General features: G+C 39.8%; 1 protein-coding gene across 1 annotated transcript; it reads right to left on the bottom strand.

Annotated features, from left to right (window-relative positions):
• Positions 1 to 25,303, bottom strand: SLC10A2 (solute carrier family 10 member 2). The gene is made up of 6 exons (XM_075562603.1): positions 24,927 to 25,303; positions 11,874 to 11,992; positions 7,227 to 7,315; positions 5,138 to 5,313; positions 3,376 to 3,533; positions 1 to 128 (listed from the first exon to the last, which is right to left on the bottom strand). The coding sequence occupies exons 1-6, from the start codon at positions 25,301 to 25,303 to the stop codon at positions 1 to 3; spliced, it is 1,047 nt and encodes a 348-aa protein (XP_075418718.1).
• Positions 25,304 to 26,092: the final 789 nt, after the last annotated feature.

The following is a 26,092-nucleotide window of genomic DNA, read 5'->3' as shown; positions in this document are numbered from 1 at the left end:
CTACTTTTCTTCCGGCTGAAATCCTCCATTCATTTTATACAGGGAGGACTCGGGCACGGGTTCGCTGTCTTTGCTCTCTGGAAAGTTTTCCTTATTTTTCCCATAACATTTCTTGTACGCCATATAACCTAGAAAAACAACAACAACACACACAGGAAGTTAAGTTAATTTCATAACCATCACCTGAAAAGTTACTTTGGATATGATTGTTGAAGCAGTTTTCATTTTCTGTAGACCAGAGGCTATATTCAAATAAAGGAAAAGAAAGCAAAACCCAAACCACTTCTTAGCTTTGTGACCATCCATGGAGAAGGGGACTGCATGGACTTAGGAAACCCCACCATGCAGCATTTGGGTTTATTTCCTCCTGGGAGACACGAGCCTTCTGCAGCAATGTACGCAACCCACCCACGGCCCTCCAGTGAGTTCTAACTCATAGCAACCCTATAGGGCAGAGGAGAATTGCTCCTTTGGACTTCTCAGCCTGTAAATAGTTATGAGAACCGACTGCCTCCCTTGCTGAGGCTGATACATTTGAAGCACAGACGTTGTGGTGGTTAGCCCCTCGTGCTTAGCCAGGGCTTTTGTTAGCAACAATAGCAAATAATTGATCTAATTATGTATCTCTAGATCTATATCTATGAAACCCTATTTAATGTGCTTATTCTCAATTAATATACCACCTGCTAAAGTAAAATATTGGCCTAAAGTTCCTTTGTGGAAAGACTTGAGCTAGAATTACACCTCAGGTCGCCTGCTGCTTGGTGTCTCAGCTGATTGGTGGTCATCCTTCCTCTCTCCTTTGGAATTGGGAGCTTCTGTAGCATTCATTTTTATCAGCTTATTTTTGAGGATAGCTGACGTGCACAGGCTTTGCTTCCCAAGCAGTATCCTGCAGTGTGTGTGTGTGTGTGTGTGTGTGTGTGTTACATGTACATGTGTGTGGCAGTGGTGGTAGGATGCAGTATTAACAAGCTGTTGGCTTAGATTCAATTTAAAATTTCCAATTAAGCACATGGATTTATTAGCATGAAAAGTTCTTATTTCCGTATTTAAATAGCTTCTTCCTTGCCCCCAACTTCTCAATTGTTTCCAATTCCAATTTCTTTATGGAGGAAAGGTCTGCCTCCTTGAGCCCATCCATCCACCATCTCTCAGATAAAATCAGAATAATAGCATCTACCTCCTAAAGATCCCTGGTGGTGCACTGGGTTAAGCACTGGGCTGCTAGCCCAAAGGTCTGTGGGACTAATCCACCAGCTGCTCTGTGGGAGAAGGATGAGCTTTTTCTGCTTCGTAAAGCTTTACAAGATCAGAAACTCGGTAGGAAAGTTCTGTGAGTCAGATGAGACTCCCAAGCAGTGGACTTTATGTCAGTTAAAAACAAAACAAAACAACACCAACAGTTGCCATTGGCTTGATCCTGACTCATGACAACCCTCATGTGTTTGGACCTTTTGGAGGGATATTGCCAGCTCTTTCTGCCAAGATTGGCCCCTTCACCCTTTCAATTAGCAGCCAGGCATACTCACTGTCGCTCTACCCAGGGCCACTCAGAGGACAACAGCAACTATTAAAATGATAAGTAATATTAACCTGTGTAGCATGACCTAAGGAAAATAGTTAAGTTCTGAGTAAATGCTAATATTGGGAGAATGCAGAGCTGTGAGACAGGTCCAGCTTCAAAGATAAGAATCAAATCAATATTTTCTTTGGATTGGTCCCTGTGTTTCTAGTACTCTATTAGTTTAATCTACTGGACCTCATGGAATTTATCTGGGATTGTGCTCCATTAAGTTATCCCCAAACTTTAATTATAAACTAATTTTAAAGGAACTCCCTCAGCATATCCTTCTGCCTCTGCTTTTATTAAACCAAAGCATCTTCCTTCCTTCCTTTCTTTTGGTGTAACTTTTTATTCCAGAATATACGACACTTCTAATTTTATCACTAAGCTATATTTTCAACATTATATACACTCAATACAGCTACTTTCATGTTTTCATATAAAATACTGCTAGATTTGGGGAAAAGATAAAATTAAACAGTCAATCTCTTGGGGCTTATTTTTTTCAATTAGAAAATACATGGAATTGTTCTAGCAACACTTTTATGGAACATCGAGAAGGTATCACAAACCAGTATTTGGCAACAATTTCAAGGATACAAAGTGGTTTATATTTCGATTATGCAAGCAAAGACTCTTTGGCAGTGGCTTACTATTTTCTGGGCTAAATCAGTGGTATATTTACAATATATTCAGGAGACTCGGTCTAGGAAGGAGAGCCATACCTTAATAATTAAATTGAAGAAATTGATATAGAGTATGATTATGACTCATAAGCAAGTTACTCAATTCTACTTAGCTCTACTTGGAGCTAAGGAGAAAGTAAAATAAAAAAAACCCAAAACTAATATCTCCAGGCATTTTATAACTTAACATTTCACATTTTCTTTTTACACTTTCACTTTACATTCCAAATGAAGATTCATGGAGTTTATAAAAGTACAGCTTTTAAAATTGAATATACATATATATGTAAAAAGTTTCAAGGAGATTAAGATTAACACATGCTAATGAGCATGGTTCCAAACTATATGCTTCCTCAGAGTAAAACGAAGAATCAGATGATTTCCCCCTTGTTCTTTAGGTAAAAAGCAAACAAACATAAAACCATTTTGAGCTTCAACTGCTGCAATTATATGGGAATTTTTAAAAAGTGTGTTTATACACACATCTATTGTCCAGTGTAACCTAAGCTAATAAATATGCTAGTTTGTGATACATATTCAGTATTCACAAAACATGCAAGTTGCTGAATCACTTCTCACTCACAGTAATGCCACGTGTGTCAGACCTGTGTGTCATAGAATTTCAGTGACTAATTTTTCTGAAGCAAATTGTCCTCTAGACCTTTCTTCAAAATTGCCTCAGGGTGGACTCAAACTTCCATTAGAAAAAATTTTTTTTTCTTAATTAGCAGACCAGTGTGTTAACTGCACCATTCAGGAGCCATGATAAGCAATACCCAGGCTACTTTGAGTTTACTTTTGGAAAAACAAAGACCCTTCCTCGGCTCCTGAAAGCAGTTAGGAAGGCACATAAGAAAATGGTCCTAATGGTCATATTTCTCTCTAATTATTTAGGAAAAGAAAATCCATGGAGAGAACAGGTCCCATCACTTTTCACTTAAAAATAATCTTCACTTAGAAGTTTGGGAAAATTACCAATTTTTGATCAGTATTTGGGTGACTTTTCCCTCCCGTGTAATCCTTTTATTCAAAAGCGAAGAGATAAAGTAATGCTATGTAAGCAAGTCCAAGATTTCTCAATGAAGAGCCTCATAATGACATGTAATCGGCAGTATTGCTTACATCCTAAGAAGAGGGCTCCAAAGACCAGCTGGAAGACGCTGTAGATGAGGGGGAAGGTGAACATGTGCGTGAGCTGCTCGGGAGTGAAGGACAGCTGGACTATGGTGGAGCACAGCTGCGTGTTCTGCATGCCTGTTTCCAAGGCAACTGTCCGGCACCTGAAAGAGATAGGAAGCGAATGCCTGACTTTTGTTGTTGCTTCTGGGGGATGCCCTTATCAAATGGGGTTATAAACGGAGACATCGAGAAGACATGCTGTTGGCATGATCGTTGAGTGGATCTTGATGTGCGGTGACTGCGTAAGAGCACAGTAGAACTGGTCCCCGGGCAGATCGCCCAGCCTATCATTCGAGCCAGCTCTGGCTGGGTTGACAGCACCAACCTTATAAATAGTCAAGTGTGGAATCATTTTCTTTGCCCAGACATTGCCAAGGAGAACAAGTACTTATACAAATATCCGTGGAGCATGCTCATTAAATACCAGCATTTATAAATGGCAACCAACAATCAAAATCCCCAACCCCCACTGCCATCAAGTAGATCCCAACTCATCAAGTCCATGCAGGGTTTTCTCAGGCTTTCAGACTTTGCAGGAGCAGTGGAGTGGCCAGTGGCTTTGAAACCATGGCTTACTCAACCGTACGGTCATGGCTCCTCTATCAATAGCAAAGGGGTTTTATTTTACCCTTTTCCATGAGGTCCTTTGTTACAGTGCAGAGCAAAGAGCAGGGGTGCAGCAAATATTTAAATTATTTGTGGTGATTGTATTATGGTTTAAATTGGGGTCATTCTTCTGATGAACTCCTGACCATTGCTGACTTGCACTAATGCAAGTAGGCATTATCATTCCCTTTTCAGACACAAGGAAACGAAGCGAAAGAGTCAGGGCCTGCCCTGAGGTCCCATAATTGAGAAATGGCCTGATGGGAATGCAAGGCCAGACCTCCCGGACTCACACATTGCTTGTTTCCCACTGTCTACTGTTGCTCTCCCAGCTCCTGCTTTCTCATTGCCTCAGGTGGGCTAGTAAGAGAAGAATTATGGCTACCCAGCACCAAATAAAGGATTCCTAAGGCACATGCTAGTTTTCAGCACCTTTTGATGAGGCCTTCACTGTGTGGTTGGATGGACGAAACATCATGTCTTTGAAGGCCAACTTAACTGGTTTCATTAAAGGTGCTCTACTTGTAAAGTAGGACCCATGGCAATGGATGGGTATGAAGAAAGATCTTTTAGCAAAAACAGGAGGCAGTCAGCATTTTCATTCTAGGGGGTTTACACAATCTGCAAATTAATATGTCGATTTGAAAGGATGTATTCCGAAAAAGAGCTAATGCTTATTAAAAATGAAGGATGTTAGTCTTGTCATCAGCACTGACAGCTCCTGTGATATTGGAGAAGCATATTGAAGAGACAATGGAGGCTAGAAGAACAAACCAGTCTGCCTGGGAGGAAGTGCAGCCAGAATGCTCTTCAGAAGCCAGAATGGTGAGACTTTAGTTTCATGTATTTGCATACATTATCAGGAGATGCTAGTCCCTGAAGGAAAACCTCATACATGGTTAAAAAAAGAGGGCTAGCCCAAAGAGGGCAGCCCTGGGGAGGATGGATTAAGAACAGTTGCGGCAACACTGGGCCCCCGTCTGACAATTGTGAGGATGGCGCAGGGCCAGGAAGCCTTTTATTCTGTTGTTTTAGGAATCGCAATTAACTTGAAGGCCCAACGACTCAATTCTCAATCCAATTTAACAAAACACCATACCTGTGCCAGGGCTGACCAGCTATTCTGGCCAGAAGAAACCCTAAGGAGTAGCCAGCCAAAGGAAAGATTGTGCCAATAATCCAGAGTTTGGGATTGATGGCCCAGGATCCTTGATACAGTATTCCTCCAACTACAGCTATGAGCACAATGAGGATAATCCCTGTGATGGAACCAATCTGAAAGTGAAGCACAAACAAACTCAATCATCAAGCGTCCAAATAAGTGGAATATATATTTAGCAGAGAAAAAAATCAAAAGCATCTCCTTCCCATTCAGGCAAGTGATAATATGTTCTCTTCACACAATCCTAGTCTGAAGATCACAATATGCCCTGAAAAACTGACGCTTAATCCCCTTTTAAAATTTAAGTAAATAGCAGGACATATGTATTCACACTTGATTATCATGGAGAAGATGGTCTAGCTAGCTTGCTAACTGGCCTTGTTGAAGTGAAGTGAAAAAGCACGCTTGGGTAAGATACCCGTCTTCCTACTCTGGCTCCTAAGGCAAATCATGGAACCCTTTGCATTTTCATTTCTTTATTTGTAGTCAGCTCCAAACACAAGTTATGATTGTTATGAATAAAAATTCTCTCCAAATAAAGAATGTAAATATTTAAGTTATTGCTGTTTTTGTTTTCTCTTGTCATAATCTTTTTTTCTTATTTGTGACATCATTTTTTTTGCCCCTCAGAGAACCAAACTAAACTTATAAGTATGCTATACATATCATTGAGTTGGGATATGGAAAGGGATGAATGGTTTCATAGTAGTGGTCCATTAACCACAAGGTCAGTGGTTCAAATCTACCAGCCCTTCCTGGGGATCAGGTTATCTATTCCTGTAAAAATTTATAGTCTCAGAATCCCTAGGGAGCAGTTCTACTCTGTCCTATAGGATGCACTTGATGGCTGCGTGTTTTAGAATAGAACATGTCACAGTGCTTTGGGTGGTGTTGGAATCAACTTGATGGCAGTGAGTTCAGTTTGGGGTGTGTGTGTGTGTGTGCTTCAAAAAGATTGTGGTTAAATTTTATTATGTTTGAACTTCATTTTTCCATGAAACTCTTCATATAATCATGCACATCTTATACATGTATACCATAAAATACAAGTATACATGTATATGTGTATATTTAGGTGTAATCACACACATTAAAATACAAGTATACATGTATGTGTGTATATTTAAGTGTAATCACACACATTAAAATACAAGTATACCTGTATGTGTGTATATTTAGGTGTAATCACACACATTAAAATACAAATATACCTGTATATGTGTATATTTAGGTGTAATCACACACATTAAATGGGAGATATATATATATGTATATATATGTATATTATGTGTTGGACTGCTTACCCCAACCACTAAGTTTGAGCCAGTAAGTCCCTCCATGGGAGAAAAACAGGGATGCCAACTTCTGTAAGGAGCATCACAGCCTCACAAGGACTGTTGTCTTCTGTCCCATAGGTCTCTATGGCACAGAATCTACTCAATGGCAATGAGTTTGGCTTTAGATTACATATATCGTATATATTTTAATTTCTTTGTTTGCACATAGCTTTCAGATAGACAGATAGATAGCATGAACTCTGGTCGCACATGCATTGGACTGCAAACTGTAAGGTCAGAGACTCAAGCCCCCGAGTGTCTCCGTGGGAGAAACCCTGTGGAGCAGTTCCCCTTTGTCTTTTAGAGACACGGCGGGTCAGAATTGACCCAGTGGCTGTGTGTTTCAGACTAGAACATAGAACGTAGACCCTTTGGGAAGGAATTTCCATGATTGTGCTTTTTTGGAATGTCAAGTTTTTCTTTTAGTCATAGACACAACAAATCTCTGAGGAGGCATAGTATAAAGTGAGAGGTGATGTTTGAATTGGTCGTCTCAAATGTAGATGGAAATTTGCCCTGTGGCTGGGATCATATTCTAGAAGAGCGGCCTGTCTGCCTAATAATGTCAGGACGCACTGTTGGTCATCGCACATATGATGAGAACAAAAATGCAGTAGATGGGAAGACTGGATCATTTCCATGTTCATTCTGCAATCTTTACCGTGCAACTTATGGCACACAGTACTTACCTTCAGAATGATCTTGGCTTTTTGAGGCCACTTGTGATTAACATACATTCCAACAGAAACAGGGACAACAAGAGCCACCAGTGAGATACCTTAAAATGACAGAAAGGTAATGAGATTGACAGGACAAACAGCACAGAAAAGAGAAAAACTAAAGACTAAGCTGTCTGAAGAGACTTCGACACTATCTTAATGTCCTGTTATAAATACATAAAAAAGAATTAAAACAGAACATGTGAATAAAACTACATTTTTTATTCACCCATCCCAATAAATAATTGGATATTATTGGTGGAAAATTGAAAATGTTGATGATACAGATTCTTTCCTTAATCTTAGATTCATTTTTCAATTTTTAAATATGATCACAACTCTTTCATTTCAATTTATAAATTTATAAATGAACCTTGGCTCATTTATCATTTTCCTTTCCCAAGTGTGTGTTCATATGTATATGTTACTTATGTCTTTTGCTTCATGGTAGTTGAAATGAAGCAAAGATATTTAAATTAACTTGAGTTCTCTGAATATCCAAAAGCTAACGACTCCTGTTTAAGACTGATGTTGCTTATTCAAATCTGCAGCATAGAGGTGAGAGAGCAGGTTGAAGAAACATGCTTTAAATGTCTCTGTGAGATAATATATTTGGTGACCTCTCAAGTAATTACAATTCTTTGCAACAACAGGCTCACCCAGGCAGATAAAAGTCATACTTCAATTTCACTGTGTTAAATTTACTGCTACTCTTGTGACATATGGTTTGTTTCTCCATATTATTTGGTACTCATTTGCCCAATAGTTGATTTTATATAACAAAACACCATCAATTTCTAACTTTTCTTTGTTTATTCCATCCCCCCTCCCCCCCCCCCCGCCAATCTTTTAATGCTATATTAGAAAGTGCACTCATTCTGAGAGTAGATCTGACCATGACTTGGGAACAGATTTTGGATTCCAAGTCTTTAAAGGTTCGGTTACAAGTAATACAGTAGTGAAGAAGAGGAATTTCTTTTTCATCTTCTAGTTGCCCTGGCCATTTGGAGGTCAGTAATTAGTTTTGGTCAGAAATTACTTTGTGTAATTAAATAATGGCAAGAGCAGGGGTAAATATACAGGTAAGAAAGAATAAGGAGAACATGGGGGAACAAAGAAGATGGAAGGAGCTGTGAGAAGATCTCTGGTGTCATTGTGGATATGTATTGGACTGCTAACCACAAGATCAACAGTTCTAAACTACCAGCTACACTGTGGGAAAAAGATGAGACTTTCTACTTCCGTAAAGAATTATGGTCTCACGAACCCACAGAAGTTCAACTCTGTCTTATAGGGTCTCGCTGAGTTGAAATGGACTCAATGGCAGTGCAATTGATAGATGTATTGGTAAGAACTCCCAATTTTTTTTGACATGTTTGCATCCTTCTTCCTTGAGAGGAGGTTTCCTCTTCGTGTCTCTAGACCATTTCTTATTAAGTTATATGAAGTTCGAAGGCCTTAAATTGAAACCATTCTGACACAACTTGGTTGTACAATGGTAGCATGAATCCCAGTGCAAATGCTGTGTTTAGAATGTAAGCCAGATACCCTTTAAGTAGCATTTGACATGACCTGGCTCTTAGGAAGAGGCATCCTTGACCTCTTTTGCTAAGAGGCCTTATGGTTTGGGGGAAGCTCCAGGAAAGAGGATAAATATTAACACCACCTGCTAAATTCCATAGCAGAAATATTTTCCATCTTCTGACAAGATAAAGCAAGGGAATGCTTCTTAGGGATATGAAGTTGATTGGAGAATATACTTTTCACCTGTTTTACAGCCAGTCTAGAAAGATGGCTTTTTAAACTCTTTACTCTCCTGTGGCTAGGAATCGCCTTCTTTTATTTCCCCACCAGGCTCTCTTTGTTTTATGTGGTCTTCATGTCTGTGCTGTCTGCAAAAGCCTGCTTATTAGAGGCAATGCATCTGCTCAGTTGCATGTGCGAAATTTCAGCTTGGCCTCTAACAAGTAGGTAGAGGAGAAAAAGACAGGCAGAAAGCGATAAAGAGAATGAGAGTAGAAATGGGGCCACAAAGTGAAGGCAGATTCCATCTGAATTTTTGTTTATTTACCACTTTGAGCATTATGGAAATTATTTATTTCTTCTGAGCTTAGTTTTCTCTATTTGTAAAAGGGGTAGAATTATACTCACTGCAGAGTTTGCCATTCAAACCTACAGAGAGGCATCTCACAAAACGAATCAGGTGATTTGCTTTTGGAAAGTCACAACCTTTGGAAGCTATGGGACAGTTCTACTCTATCTACACAACCATGTCAACTTGTGTGTACAGCGTAGGCATTCTCAAACCTCACAGAGCTGTTGGGAGAATTAAATGATGAAATGGACATAAACTTCTTGCTCATAGACACTCAAAAATATTGAGTAGAATGAAGTAGGCATCGTAATTTGCTGTCTTTTTTAAAAAAAAATAGTAATACCAATTGTTCACACCGCAGAGCTGATTGGTGAGCCGAACTCCCAAGTGATCTTGGGGAAAAATTAAATGATTTTCCTGAACCCAAATTTCCTTATTTACAAAGGTGATATTATCCTGAGATGCTGTCAGCCAGTTTGTTTTCTTCACTAAAAAAGTACAGAAAACAGTCACAAGAAGGTTGGGTGAGAGACCAGACCCAGGGAAAAGGATACGAAAGCAAGATTCATTTGTGTCTCTCATACTCAATTCATTAAATATTATCCTTCCCTTTTCCCTCTTTCACGACGACATCCTTTCTCCACTGAGATACGGATAGCTCTTTCCCCTGCAGGTGTTTTCCAAAAGTTGCTCACATTGAAGGATGTGATGTGTCATTTAGAATTATCCAAAATTGCAAAAGGACATTTTCCAGAAGGGAATGAATGTCCAGAGGAGAATATTGCCCACCCCGCCCCCTTACACACACACACACACACACACACACACACACACAGCAACATAGAATTCAAACTCCTTTATGGGCAGGTTCTTTAACTCTAAGGCAGGTGTCTAGGAGGCAATAGCAGCAGGAGAATGAAGTGCCTGAGACAGAAGTAGATAGTCACAGAAGGTCGCTCTAAAACCTGCTTTTAGCAGTTCTACATAAGATGAAAGCATTTCTTAGAGGTCACAAGAAGGGCATTATGTGGAAAAAAATGCCAATAGGAGTGTGTCAAAGGCGGCCCTCCTTTCGGTCTAATGTTATGGCCGAGGTGGTATAGAGAACAGGGACTGCATGAACATATTAGAGTACAGATACTTCCCACTTAGTGCTCTGTATTCGTTGTGTAGACCTTGAGTCATATTTTATAGCAGAAATGACATCTTTAGGAATTGAAGGACTTTTGATGTTGGTCCATCTAGCTTATGTCCCCAGCAGGATTCCCGTATCAGTTAGCCTTTCCTGAGAAGCACCCTTTCAGAAATAAACGCACACCTTCAGGAAGGAGCCTAACAGGGCGTTACTCGTTTTCCGGGTGGGTTGAAACAAACTATTCAGCATGTCATGATTGGAACGAATGCAGTTTCACCAACACTTCATTTTTAGTAAGCTATTTCAATAAAATGGCTTATTTGGGTATTTTAGGAATGATCTGTGTTTCCCTTGACTTCCTTCTTCCTATATAGTAACACCAACCATTTAATCTTTCATCATCTCACAGACCCGCCAGTCACTCCCTGTGGTTTTGGTATGAGAAGGACATCCAGGAGTGGAAAGGAGTTCCGGTGAGTCCGAATTCACAAATCAGCTTCCTGGGCCACGGTATGCAGAACCTGCCATGACGTGGCGCACTATTGAGTGTGTAAACAATGGGTGGTAGCTGATGCTTTTGCTTATAGTACTCCTTCAGTGCTTACTAGAAATGGTCAGTCCACCCGGGATGGCAGTTGCTCAGAGTGATGGGGCAGGTCTGGGGACCGTTTTGTTCTGTCGCTGTTGCGGTGGGGTCGCCGCGCATCAGAGGTTCACCCAACAGCAACTGGCAGCTGCACTAGCGTGTGAGTGAAGGAATGAATGGAACCTGTTGGGCTCTGGTTACTGAAGTCTGCTCATGCGCAGTTTGATATGGGAGGAGGGGGTTATTTTAATTAGTCTGGTGATTTGAATTGAGGAAAAAGTGGGTTCTCCCATGGGATCAAGGTTGGGAATTTGGAATCTGCTGATAGTCGTTCCACAGCCTCGGGACCCCTAGGAAGCAGCTCTACTCTGCTCTGTACTGTCTTGTCGCCACGAGTCAACAGTGACTCCAACCCCGTGGGTGGCACGCACTCAAATGCACAATACCTGAAGTGGCATTTTATCAGACCTTAGAGACCACACGTGCAAGGAAATGGTAAAGGGTCAATGTCTGGGCTTGATCCTGGTTTGAAAATCGAGTAGAGCGGGCGGTTCTCAACCTGTGGGTCACCACCCCTTTGGGGGTTGAACGATCCTTTCCCAGGGGTTGCCTGATTCATAACAGTAGCAAAATGACAGTGATGAAGTAGCAATGAAAATAGTTTTACGTTTGGGGGGTCACCACCACATGAGGAACTCTGTTGAAGGGTCGCGGCATGAGGCAGGTGGAGAACCACTGGAGTAGAGGGTAAGCAGAAGAGAAGAGAGTGATATTGAAAGATACTGCGGCGGAATGACTTACCTATGCTATCATAGGGAATTACAATGGTCCCAGCATCGGCCCACATTTTGGTATAGATAAAAAGGCATAGTGGCATCATTCCCAAGGCAAGTAGTGTGGAACATGTCGTCATGCTGACACTGAAAAGAAAGAGGCAAGTTGACATGCCCACTTGGGCTTTTGAGGTAAGAGTTTGTCTCGTCTTTCTCTTCATCTACAGAAAGCCCTGTAAAAAAACCCAACTATCTCAACCAATATCATCTCATATGATGGGCAGAAATAGACAGTTCATCTGGGGCATTCATTAACAGATAATTACTATCCTTATGTAAACTGCCATAAGTTTTTTGTTGCAGTATAATTGAAAATTAAAAGCATCTAAGAGCAATTGTTTAGAAATATGCCTTCCCCAAGAACTGTAGCATTAAGAAATCAAAGTAGTGATTTTTTAAAGGTATTATGTGCATACTTGAAGAAAAATAGTGAACATTTACACTTACATCTCTAAGAGAAAACATACCTGTACTAAGAAAGAAGGCACCCCGGGCCACATTGGGTAAAAACCTCAGCTATTAATGAAAAGGTCAGGGGTTCCGTTCCAAGGGAGAAAGATGTGCTACCATAAGGATTACAGCCTTGGGCACCTTAGCGGGTGGTTCCACCCTCCCCTATAGTGTCACTGTGAAGTCATTGGCAATGGGTTTGTGCTCAAGCAGTTTCAGCTGAGGAATTGTGTCTCCAAGTATTTAAATAGGCATAACTTTGACAAAATAAAGGGAGGGGCTGGCAGGGAAAGCTTTAATGTGTTAAGTGCTATTGAGTCAGTTCTCATTCATAAGGACTCTGTATACAGCAAACACCAGACTGCCTGACCCCGCACTCGCCTCACAATTGCTTAAGTCTGGTGTTACAGCTACCATGTCAATCCATCTCCCTAAGGGCCTTCTTCTAGTTCACTGACCTCTACTGTCCCAAGCAGGATGTCCTTCTTCAGGAACTAGTATCTGCTGATAACAAGACAAGAGATGAAGTCTGTCTTACAGCTTCTAAGGAGCATGTTAGCTGTATTTATGCAGATTTGGTCATTCTTTTGAAATTCAATGGTATATTAACGTTCGTTGTCAGCACCATAGTTGCTAGACATATTTCCCCCCTCAGTCTTCCTTATTCATTGATCAAATTTCACATGTATACGGGAAGATTGGGTCAGGCACATCTCAGTCCTCAAAGTGAGATCTTTGTTTTAAACACTTCAAGGATACATTTTGCAGTTGATTTTCAGAATACAATATACCATGACTGTTGCGTCCATGGGAGTTTACTTTGGAAACATGAAATCCTTTACATTTTCCTCTTTTCTCCATTTATCATGATGTTGCTTAATGGTCCTGTTTTGAGGACTTTCTTTTCTTTCTGTTGAGATTAATGTATAATGAGGCCATAGTCTTTGATCTTTATCAGTAAATGCTTCAAGTCCTCTTCATTTCCCCCACCCCCAGCAAATAAGGTTGTGCCATCTGCATATCACAGCTTGTTAATGTGTCTTCTTAAAATCCTGATGTTGTGTTCTTCTTCATATTGTCCGGCCTCTCAGAATATTTGTATTTGCTCAGCATACATATTGAATAAGTATGGTGAAAGGATACAACCCGCTGCTTGTGTTTCCAGATCTTCTATCACATATTTATCCACTTGTTCTGTTTCAACAATTGCCTCTTGGTCTATGTACATGTTATACATGATTCTCATTCTTCACAAAGTTATCTATAATTTGTTATGATCCACCTATTTAAATGCCTTCTCCTAGTCAATGAAAAACTTGTTAATGTAGTTATGATATTCTCTGTTTTCAGTAAAGATCCATCCATCTGATAGCTTTCATTCCAAACACTCTTCTGAATCTGACTTGAACTTCTGGTAGTTCCCTGTCTCTGTACTGCTTTTAAATAGTCTTTTTCATAATTTTATTTCCATGTAATAATAGTCATATTATTTAGTAAATTCAGCCTTTTGTTGGATCACTTTTCTTTTGAATGCACATTGGGATCTCTGCACTCAGACTTCCACATTTATATGCCTTGACAAGTGAGCGTTTCCAGCATTATCCCTCTGTGTTGAAGCATCCCAAGTGGAATGCCACCAATTCCCGTCCCCTTATTTTTCACACGTGTCTTCAGTGTAGCTTGGACTTTCTCCTGAAATACTACCAATTCTTGACCATATGCCACCTCAGGAAGTGGTTGAATGCCAACCAATTCTTTCCAAACAGTGGCTTTATGTATTCCTCCTATCTCCTTTTAATACTTCCTGTATAATTCAATATCTGACACATAGAACGCACCAATGTTTAAACTTGAGGCTTCATTTTTGTCTTCAGTTCTTTTTGCCTGAGTGATTCCAAGCACATTTTTCCTTCCTGGATCTTTAACTGTATGTCTTTGCACATTTCATGCAATTTTTTACTATAATAATATATTATTATACATATCAAGAATAATAACACTTCAATATCAACAAATCATATATTATTACTGTAATGCTTTACTATGAGAAATATTTCATTATGATATTTGCAGTCTTCTTGAATGTCCCTTGGAATCTTCTAGTCACTTCTTTTACTTTATAATTTATTCCATTATTTTTATTTAGCTATTCTGTGTTGAAGCGTATGTTTCGGTGTATCTTCTGACATCAATTTTGGCCTTTTCTTTTCTTTCTTTTTAATGACCTTTTACTTTGTTTCCATATGATGTTATCCTTAATGTCATCTGAAGACTAATATTGTCTTTTTTCATTAGTGTTGTATGCATCAAATATATTTCTAAAATAGTTTCCACATTCATGTAGGATATACTCAAAGCTTTACTTTGTCTCTCGTGGATTTATCTTAATTAGTTTTTGGCTTCAACTTGAACTTGTATATGAGCAAGGGATGGTCGGTTCCATAGTTGGAATCTAACCTTACATAGACAGCTAATCTTGTCTCTTCTATCCTCACTTTTCCTAGATGTAGTCCATTTGATTCCTGTGTATTCTATCTGGTGATGTCAAGAGTGTATGGTCACCACCTATGCTGTTGAAAAAGGGCTGTTGGTCTTGCAAAATTCTATCATATCATTTCCATCACCAAGGCCATTGTTTCCTTTTTTTGTTTGTTTGTTTCTTTTTACCGAACTGGGCAACTCACCGCGACTGCCGCCAGGTCGCCGCCATCATCCTGGTGGCGGGCCAACAAGGGCCCCCGGACACAGGGGAACACCCCCACCTCCCCCTGAGCACCACCTTTCCTAGAAGACCCGCCTCCTTCTTCCTCTGCAACCACCACCACCACACCAACCACTGCACGCACACATGGCCCCCCACCAAGGTCATTGTTTCCAATGACTGATCCTTCTTCCTTGTTTCCAACTTTCAAATTCCAGTCACCAATTTTTACCAATGTGTCTTGTCTTGACTGTTTATTTAATAAATTTCAAAGTGCAGAAGTTGATAAAAATCATCTTCAGTTTCTTAATCTTTGGTATTAGTGGTTGGTGCATAAATTTGAGTAATAGTCATTTTAATCCTGGTCTTCCTTGAAGATATATACATTTTATTCTATCACTGTCAGTATTGCATTTTAAGATAGATCTTTAAATGTTATTTTTAATGATGAATGCAACATTGCTTCTCCTGTTTGTCATTCCCAGAATAGTAGTGCATATGAGGCTTTGATTATAAATGCCCAATGCCATCCTATCCATTTAAACTCATGTCATTAATAATAAGGATATTGATTTTTAATTGTTCCCATTTAATTTTTGACAATTTATAATTTTCCTTGATTCATGTTTTTTATATTCCATGTTATGATTATTAATGAATGTGTGCAGTTCTCTCTTCTCATTTTGAGTCCATATCTTTTCTTCCACTTTGTCATATGGTAGTGGCTTGCATGGTAGAGTCTTTGCTATCAATATTTCCATACTAGCAGCTTCAAACATGGATGGGTTTTAGCAGACTTGGAATAAAGACATACAGATATATTCCCAAAGAAAAAACTGGCGAAGACTCTGGAAAGCAGCAGAACATTGTCTGTCATAATGCCAGAAGATGAGCTCTCAAGTTGGAAGACACTCAAGTAGCATTGAGAAAAACTGCTTCCTCAAAGTAGAGTGGATTTTAGCAACATAGATGGAGAAAATCTTTCAAGATTCCTCTCCCTGCCCCGCTGATGTGGCACAATGTAAATGAGAAATGAGGTGTCTCAACTTCCCTAGGAGTCATTTTTCATCAAGGGCAATTTCACTGACAATATATTTAAATGACTTTGATATAAGAGTTGTGTTAATACAGCTAAAACATTGAATCTATAGTCAATGCCAGTGATAAATGCATAGCATTTCCTAAGTGTGTCTGTATACCACTGTCATAGTTAACTTAAAATATACAAAAAAGGATGCCAACAGTGTCCTAGAGTCTGGCAAACAGGCTGCAGGCTGTCCAAGATTTTCCTCTTCTTCCCCCCTTCTTCCCGTCCTTTATCTTCTCTCTCTCCTTCACTCCCTCACTTCATCCCTTCTCATGTATTTGCTTTTGAATGAGCTAGCATGGTTTAAAACTAATTACATAATCAAATCACTTTTATTCTATGTATCTTTTATGCTTTCTAGAGTGAAATGCATAGGGATGGCACTATTGATCACCTATATTACAGGGAAGAGAAAGCTGAGAATGTTTTTTAAGCTGTGAGGACAAATTTTAGAAGAAAGCCTTTTCCCTCCTTGCTTTTATTTCCAATTTCTTCATGAAAGCTTCAATTCTGAATTATTGCTAAGATAATTTATGAGACTGATAACTATTTTGAAAATGGGAAGATTATTTCTTCAAAATCATGAGGAGGTAAAAAATCAGAGTTGGGAAGGAAATGGTTTATTTAGTGAGGGATCTTGACCATGAGGAACTGAATAAGAGCAGAGAATAAATAGATGGCTGGAAGTCAAATCTGTTTCAATGACTATAAAACTCAAATCGAATCACTCTACACAGGAGTAAAATGCCTCCTGCAGAGAATTTTAACATGTAGCACGGAGGAATACATTAGTAACAGGTAATGATATCATTGTGCTTTAATGCATAATGGAAGTCAAGATGTAAACAATAAACATATTATCATGGATTTGTATTAGTGGAAGAAAATACTGTTGTACAAGGAAATAAAAATTCCATGGCGTTAATTATTGGCCTTAATTTATTAACTACGGGTACCAGCAAGAACTTTTTTGGAGGTGTGTGTATGGAGGGGGGCATAAAAGACTAGCTTAGAATCCAGTGAGCGTTGAGGAATCCCCTGGAGTCAGTGATAAAGAATGCAAAAGAAGATAATGATATGAGAAGTGAAACCCCAAATGTGAAGGAAAAATAGATCTGCTTATAGATATTGAAAAGATCCCTGATGGTGCAGTGATTACACAGTGGGTTGACAACTGCATAGTCGGCAGTTTGAGACCACCAGGAGCTCCGCAGGAGAAAGACTGGGCTTTCTACCCCTGTAAACAGTGACAGTCTCAGAAACTCACAGAGGACCACGAGGAGTCAGCATTGACTCGATGGCGGTGAGGTTGGCTTTGGGGTATAGATATTACTGGCCACAGGAGAGGTGATATGTTATAGAAATAATGTAGACAATGGTGGGGAGCCTGCTCTGGGTTCAAATGCTGACTGACGTGCCACTCACTCTGTGACCTTAAGTTTCTGAACCTTAATTTTTCTTATCAGTGTTTCAGCAGCAGTGTATTATATTTTACAATAATATCCCTGTAGATAGTTAAAATAACAGGAAAATTTCTCCAGAGTCCAGCTTGCGTGTATGAATGTCCCCGCCAGGATAAAGTTCCATGCTCATTTATCTTGTGAATCTTTCAGGAGCTCTGTTGGTATAGAGAGGTATGTGTTGAACCATGTCAATCTTTATGCTCCCGGAAACCCCAGGGTGCAGGTCTGCTCTGCCCTGTAGGACTTAGAATCAACTCAGTGAGAGTGGACTTGTTGGTGTCCATGCTCTCTGCTCAAACTGCCATTACTACTCAATTACAGTAAGGCTTTGAGTCACGTGGTTTCATCTGCATGCACTACAAGCATATCCTGTTGTTTTCTCTGCCTTTGGTGTTTTTATGGCCATGGATTTTGACAGATTTTCTGGGGCTTTAGTACTTTTCTGTTTCCCCTTTATTTTATTTTTAGCAGTTTTATTGGCATATGATTCACACATCAGACAATTCAATAGTTCAATCCTGCCCCCAGAATTGTACAATCATCACCACAATCATATGTCAAAGGTAAAAAATGGTAATGCTGACTTTAGAGGTGTTTTGTTGGTTGCTGTTGAGGATTCAGTAAACAAATGCATTTAAGGACTTGGCACCATGCACGGCATATCCAGGCATCCTCATGCACAGCCGACCAAAATGCTGCCCCGTCTTTTGATAACGTACACCAACAACCATGGGCCAGACTATGTTGATCTATAGAGTTTTCAGTGTCGGATTCTATGGCTGATTATCAGAAGTAAACCACCTGTTTGTTTTTTTTTTCTGAGCTAAGTCAGGAAGTGCCGCGAAGCCTGCTCGACAGCAGAGCAACACAGGAGCTGCAGCCACAAATGGGCGGCGGCTGTGCATGAGATGCATTGACTAGGAATCAAACCTGGGTTTCCTGTAGGGGAGGTGAGAATTCTGCCACTGAATCACCAATGCACCTCGGTGTCTCATAGCACCTTATAAATTTTAGCTGGTAAAACAAAATTAAATCTACATGACAGCACACGTTTTTAATTTAAGGGAAAATAAAGGAAATATCAAATGGTGTAGAGTGGGTTCTATTAAAGCGGGGTTTCTATCAGTGTAGAAAAGGAATAAGCATGTATGCGTTTGGAATGAGAAATGCTGCTTTGAATTTGTGATAAGCACGGGGGTCAGTCAGAGGTCTTGACCCATTAAATAATGGTTAGCAGTGAAGTGGAAAATTAAAAATATATAAAACTATTTGGCATAAGAATGAGTTCAATAGGCAAATCTAGAAAAAATAATAAAAAGATCCATAGAAAACAGGTGGCAATGACGAAACCGGAGAAGCTAATGAAAAGTTGCATGAGCCAGGGATTTACCTGAAAAAATAAAAGCCAACGAAAAGAAATGGAGGGACGGACTTTAAACAGTCTGATGAGGCTGTTGCTAAGGTAGGAGGGGCATACTACTGACTTATAATCGAGCAGATGCAAGGAAAGATATGCCACCTGATCCAGGAGGCTTGGCTACAAGCAGATTCACCAGAAAATGTCGCCTTCACTTCTCCCTGAAATGTTTGTGTAAAAGAGACCCATGGGACAGATGTCAATTAGGATGATACATCTGTGCACAGATCAGATTCACAAATAATGCTTTCCTAGGGTGGGAGAAGCTATACCCTTGCAACTCTATTTCAAACTGTATTTCAATAAACAGGTATAAGTACCTTTTTATCGTTACTAGATACTCCAGAATGCTAGGGCTTCCTAGGCTCAGAAGAAAAGGATAAGATGAGGGAGAAGTGTTTTGATTTTAGTTTTTTCTTCCAGGAAAGTTAAAGCCAGGCAGAGTTGTTTTGTTGACATTGTGGGTATTAGTTCAATCAGTGCAGATACTTATTCATCTAAACAATCATGTCTTCCCTGCCATTGTTAAAATTCAAATAGGGATGGAGAAAGCAAAGTGCCAGGGTAAATAATTTGAAATATAAATGGGAAATATAATTGAATCTAAATAAATTAGCATGAGACTTCAGAAGAATGAAAATTGATTTTTACCAATGGAAAATTGTTTCCCAGTTGCTGAAGTTTTGCTCACTTAACTTGATTCAAAGAAATATTCAATTGATTTCCCGCCAACACATCATGTTCTTACATAGCAGCACAAGATAACTTCTTTGTGGTGTTTTGGGAGTAGTCGACATTATTGTTTGCTATACTACCATATAATGGTGTTTTCCAGGCTTTGTATGCTCATAGAGCTGTTTGTCCCCAATAAAGCAATCAGGTGGCTAACTCTGTGAGAGTCCTTTTGATCTCCTCCCTGAGGGTCAGACTTTCCAGGCTGCTTGCTGCTGCTGGACTCCTGCCTGCCTCTCTAGCCCCCTTCCCCATTTCCTGCTTTTGATCCTCTAAGTGCTGAGAAATTGCCTAACAGAGCTTTAGCTAGGAAGGGAAGTAAGTCTCAAGTGAGGAAAGTTTATGAGATCAAGTAGAATTCCTTCGAGTTGTGAAAAAATCTTTCCCTGGGTCTTGTTTGAGTCTGGATAGCTGAAAGGGAGGCGTGTTGGTGTTTTGCATACTTCGCAAGGCAAGGGGGAATCTGAGTAGCCTGTTCTTCGATACAATTTGAATGAAAATTCACTGACTTATGTCTTATTACAGGGTTTATTCTTATTTGTAGAGGGAGTTCGATAAATTGACTGAGCTGTATATTTTCAACAAGGCGTCATTCTTTCCTTTCATTTTGATTTCTTAATCTTTTGCTATTTATAGGAATTGCTATACTAAGTTGACAGAGATTGCACCATTACTTCCTGTCTCAAGAGACATAAGATTTCCATAAAACCAAATAAAAGGATAACTTGGAATAATGAGATTAGAGATTACAGCTTTAGACTATTCAAAGAAATCCACTTCAACAGCCATGCAAGCCACCATTACAAAAATATTTCTACCTAAGAACATGATTACATACGGTGCTTCATTGTGATCAGCTATAAGAATCATCCATTTTTGTTAAAAAAATTATGAACATCATGTAAAAGCCATTTCATTCAATCACACTATCAGCAAGTCGATTCTGACTCATAATGACCCCAGCAGACAGCGTAACCACCACTGCCCTTTCAAGCTTGCAGTTATCATTGTTAGGAGCCATTGAATTGGTTCCCACCTATAGCGAACCACTGTTCACTATAGTTCCCTGTGTAGAGCAGAATGAAGCACTGCCAGTCCTTTGCCATCCTCACAGTTGCTTGAGCCCATCTGTGCTCTGGTGTCAATCTATCTCCCACAGGGCCTCTTCTTTTTACTTCCTTCCCCTTTCCCAAGCATGAGATTCTCCAGATTGATCTCTCACGACAACATGTCCAAGGTCTGTAAGAACAAATGTCACCATCCTTGACTTGAGGGAGCATTCTGGTTGAACTGCTTGCAAGACAGATTTTGTTTTATCCTTTTGGCAGCCCATAGGACTTTGAATATGCTTTGAGGACATCAGAGTTCAAAGGCATTGATTTACCTTTGGTCATCCTTATTCAATGTCCAACTTTCAATGCATACGAGGCAATGGAAATCATGGCTTGGGTCAGGCATATTGTACTCCTCAAAGCACATCCTTGCTTTTCAACACTCTAAGGAGGTCTTGCAGCAGAGACAGGGCTTTCTACTCCCATAAGGAGTTATAGTCTCAGAGTGGTGCTCCCGTGTCTTCAAAATTGGCGCAGACTCCACGGCAGTGAGAAAAGAGGTCTTGTGCAGCAGATTTCCCCAAGATGACATGTCTTTTGGTCTCTTGACTGCTGTTTCCATGAGTACTGATTGTCGATCCAAGCAAAACAAAATTCTTTTCAATTTCAATCTTTTCTCCATTTATCATGTTATTTCTTTGTCCAGTTGTGAGGATTTTGATCTTCTTTACATTGAGTTGTAATCCATACAGAAAACTGCAATCCTTGATCTTCATCAGCAAATGCTCGAAGTCCTCCTCATTTTCAGAAAGCAAGGCTGTGTCATCTGCATATTACAGGATGTTAACAAGCCTTTTCCCAATCCTGATGCTGCATGATTCTTCATATAATCCAGCTTCTCTGAGGACTTGTTCTGCATAAAGTGTGGTGAGAGGAAACCACCTGACACACACCTTTCCTGATCCTACACTATGAAATTTTCCTTTGTACTGTTTGCACAAGTGTCTATTGAGTCATGTACAAATTCAACATGAGAATAATGAAATGTTCTGGAATTCCCATTCATATCAGAGATATCCATAGTTTGTTATGATTTACACAAACAAATGACTTGGCATGGTTAATAAACACAAGTGAACGCCTTTCTGGTTTTCCCTGCTGTTAACCAAGATCCATCTGATATCAACAATGATGGCCCTTACTTCACATCCTCTTCCACATCTGGTCTGAATCTCTTGCAACTCCCTGTACATGGACAACTGCAACCATTGTTGGATAATCTTTAGCAAAATTTTAGTTACATGTGATATCAATGATATCATTCTAAAATCTGAGCATCCTCTTGGGTCACCTTTCTTTGGAATGGGTATAAATATGGACATCTTCTAGATGTTGGCTAAGTAGCTGTCTTCCAAATGTCTTGGCACAGATGAGTAAGTGCTTCCAGCGCTTCATCAGCTTGTTGAAACATTTCACTGGGCAGTCCATCAATTCTTGGAGCCTTGTTTTAGGTTTCAGGCTTAAACCTTCAGGTTTTGTGGAGGTCAAATTCCAATATACAATCACATTCACTTTCTCCTTGAGTAGGTATAAGCTTTTAGGAGGTTCACCTCTGTGTGCCTGTGTTCACTTCAAACTAAGTTGAAATCTGGAATGATTTTATTATTACGTTGTGGCTCACAGAATCACTAAATCTGATAGGACTTGTTAATGAGTCTTCTTCCTGTCCTGATGTTGTATTCTCGTTCATATAGTTCAGGTTCTTGATTGATTTAATCAGCATGTGATTTGAGTAAGTAGGGTGAAATGATAGCAATGCAGACACACACCTTTCTGATTTTAAACTACTCAATTACCCCTGGTTCTGTTTGAACAACTGCCCATTGGTCTATATACAAATTTTCCATTAACACAATGAAGACTTCTGGAATTTCCATTCTCCAAAATATTAACTGCACAGTATACTGCATTTTTGTAGTCAGTTAAATCAAGTAAACATCTTTGTATTCTCTGCTTTCAGCCCCAATCCTTCTGATATCATCAATGAGAGTTCTCATTCAGTATCCTCTTCTGAATCTGCATTGACTGTCTGCATTGAGTCTCTGGCAGTTCCCTGTCAATGTACTGCTACAACTGCTTTTGAATTACCTTCAGCAAAATTTGACTTCTGTGTGATATTAATAATGTTATATGATAACATCTGTATTCTTGCTGAAAGTACAGAGGGCTTGAAACATTCATTGATGAAGATCAGAGACCACAGCCTTCAATATGGGTTACATACACTTCAACACAAAGAAAACAAAAATCCTCACAGTGGGGTCACTAAGCAGCAACATGAGAAATAGAAAAGAGATTGAAGTTATAAATGTTTTCATTTTAGTTTGATCTGCAATCCATTCCCATCAAACAGCAATAAAGAAATTAAATGGTGTATTTCATTGGGCAAGTATGTTACACAAGACCTCCTTGAAGTATTGTAAAGCAAAGGTACTATTTTTAGGACTAAGGGGCACTTGACCTATGGCATGACTTTTTCAATTGCCTCATATCTTTGAAATATCTAAAGAAAATTTGATGCCTTTGAATGATATCATTGGTGAAAAATGTTGAATATATCATCAGTAGCCAAAAGGAAGAACACATAAATGTATGCTGGAAGAAGTACACCCAGAATGTTCCTTTGAAGAGAGAATGGAGAGACTTTCTCATGTTACAAGGAGAGACTACTCGCTAGAGAATGACATCATGCTTCACACAGGTTTACCGAAAAAGAGAAAGCCCCTTCTTCAAGGAGCTGGGTTGACAAGGTGGATGCAGCAGTACACTCAAATTGAGTAGTGACTGTGAGAATGGACAGTGTTCATTCTATTGTCCACAAGGTCGCTATGACTGGGGACCAACTCATTGGCACCTGACAATGCTAACACTAGGAATCTTTTGTTCTCGTGCAGGACTTTCCTTAAAACATCTATTGCAGGATAGATTCTGTATTTTCGTAAGTGAAAAATAAGTAGTGCAGAAGCAAAGTTAACAAAACCAATTACAGGACTTTTCCAAAGCTTCTAGAGAAATCAGCTCTAGGTGTAATGAGACACCCAGCTCCCAGTGGCTCATGTAGTACTTGATTGGCGCAGAGTACAGTTTTCCATTTTGCAGTGCTTACATTTTTGTGCTCTGCGCGTCTCTCTTCTGAGTATAGTAGCTGGTGATTAACAGGGCTGATTGCCTGCTATACAGTATTTAATAAGCACATGTTACATTAACACCTGGGTGTTTTGCAGAAATGCATACCTTTCACAGGAAATGAAGAATTGTGAGGTCAGGAAAAAGACATTTGTCTATTCAACTTACAGCATTAAAATTCACGGTCTAGTCACATTAATGCTTCCTCTCATTTCTATTAGTTTTCTTCCCCCCGCCCCCACGCCCTGCTGCTAGTTCAGACGGGCACAGGATGAATTGGGCAAACATTACCATTTAGATTACTCTGTGGCAAGTAGAGAAACTATTTTCTGTGTATTTTGTAGTAAGGTAAGCATAATTAACAAAAAAGAAGATGCTTAGGTTTTTTTTCTCTTTTAAGAGATGTACGGGTAAAATAAATACAATTCTTCCATAGGTTTTATACTAAGAAGAACTTTGTCCAAAGAAATGGAGTTGATCATCATCCCACCATAATTCCTGATGCTTCGTGAGCAGTTTGATTCCCTGACTGTACTCTGAGCTCTTCATCACTAACAAAAAGTTGGAGTTTTGTGTGTGTGTGTGTTGTTTTTTGCTGATGCCAACGGAGACAACTTTCTCCATTACAGCATCTGGCTTGGAAAGGATTTATTTTTTGACAAAAATGGAATCTTTTCCCAGAGATAAACAGCAATTACCTAGATTTCTGCTAACAGTTATATTACACGCGCGCACGCGCACACACACACACACACACACACACACACTCCAAATTCCTTTAGCTGGACCAGCTAGGGAATGCATGTATCCTCTCCTTGTTTAATTCCTTCATAGTGTGTAAAATCAGTGGCAGATCAGAAATCCAAAATGCCGGTCATTCATTAAAAAATGAGCCTACTTCAATTGCGATATTTTAACGTTTAAATATCTTACCTCAAGTCCATGTCACCATCGACCCAATATGCTAAGATATTCGAAGAGGTTCCTCCAGGACAGCACCCTATGATGAGGACCACCACAGCCTGGATGGGGAGGATGTTGAAGGCCACCGATAGCACGAATCCTGTGAGAGGCATGATTCCGAACTGACAGAGGAAGCCGATGAATACACCCCACGGCCGCTTTAGATGCCCGATGAATTTCTTGAATTCTACATTGCAGCCCATGGAGAACATGACCAAGGCCAGCAAGATCGTGAGGACGGTACTCAGAACGACACTCAGGATGTAGTTGGCATTACTCTCGGGGAGCACACAGGAGGCTCCATCGCAGGTGGTTGCACTGGCCAAACAGCTGGTCGAATTATTCATTGTTGCGTGTGCTCCCCACAAGGTCAAGTTCAGAGAAGCCCAGGTCGCCCTGTCCTGGCCCAGCTGCCAGAGAAGATAAGTGCAGTGTGTTTCAACCATGCCAAACTTTTAAACCCTTCCGAAACACACGTCACTTGGTGACTCTTTCAATAAACTGCTTCAGAGAAGCAATAAAAAAACAACTGTAAATGCTAGGATGTCAGTTTCGAGAGGTAACCTTACAACCCAGCACAAATTATGAATCATAAAAGTACAGCTACATTATTGGTCCAGACAGAGAACCTTAATTAATCATTTATTGGCATGATAATGAACCATACCATATTAAAAGAGCTGTGTTAATGTTTAATGTTGGGAAGGTTTGTTTAATAAATTTAGTTAAATGGCACTTAAGATCAGCCCAGAATCATATGGCTCATTGTAGAAGTGGGGCCGTTAGAAAGGCTATTGTTCCCTCATTGCCCTGTAAGGATGAGGGAAGTAGCAGTCTGACACACGGGCACCTTGGGTTAAGTTATAGAGCAAATTAGTGACAGGATTTGAACTGGACCTCAGACCTCCTTACCCAATCATTTTGCTACTGTACCAATCTGTCTCCTTGCAATTGGTCTGCATCTGTACCATGCACATGTAAAGGTGAGAGATGTATAGGTCTTTAAAGCAAACCTATGGGCAAGTAGCATGTAAGAGGATGGAAGGAGCCTGACTTAGAGAGCCATCCTCAATTACCCATGCAATTATGTATGTGTCACCATAGTAACGAAGTGCTTTATAGACAAAGACAATCCA

The sequence above is a fragment of the Tenrec ecaudatus genome, chromosome 11, assembly GCF_050624435.1.
Source record: "Tenrec ecaudatus isolate mTenEca1 chromosome 11, mTenEca1.hap1, whole genome shotgun sequence".
NCBI classification, from domain to species: domain Eukaryota; kingdom Metazoa; phylum Chordata; class Mammalia; order Afrosoricida; family Tenrecidae; genus Tenrec; species Tenrec ecaudatus.
The sequence above is the reverse complement of the archived record's forward strand: the minus strand, read 5'-3'. Positions and strand labels throughout refer to the sequence as shown.

What these genes read in the sequence shown, in the direction of transcription:
- SLC10A2 (XM_075562603.1), bottom strand. Translation starts at nt 25,303, where the DNA reads ATGAATAATTCGACCAGCTGTTTGGCCAGTGCAACCACCTGCGATGGA. An exon ending in AAGCCAAGATCATTCTGAAG is followed by an intron (nt 5,314 to 7,226) that starts GTAAGTACTGTG and finishes CTTCACTTTCAG; the next exon opens with ATTGGTTCCATCACAGGGAT. An exon ending in GCTGGTCAGCCCTGGCACAG is followed by an intron (nt 3,534 to 5,137) that starts GTATGGTGTTTT and finishes TATCTCTTTCAG; the next exon opens with GTGCCGGACAGTTGCCTTGG.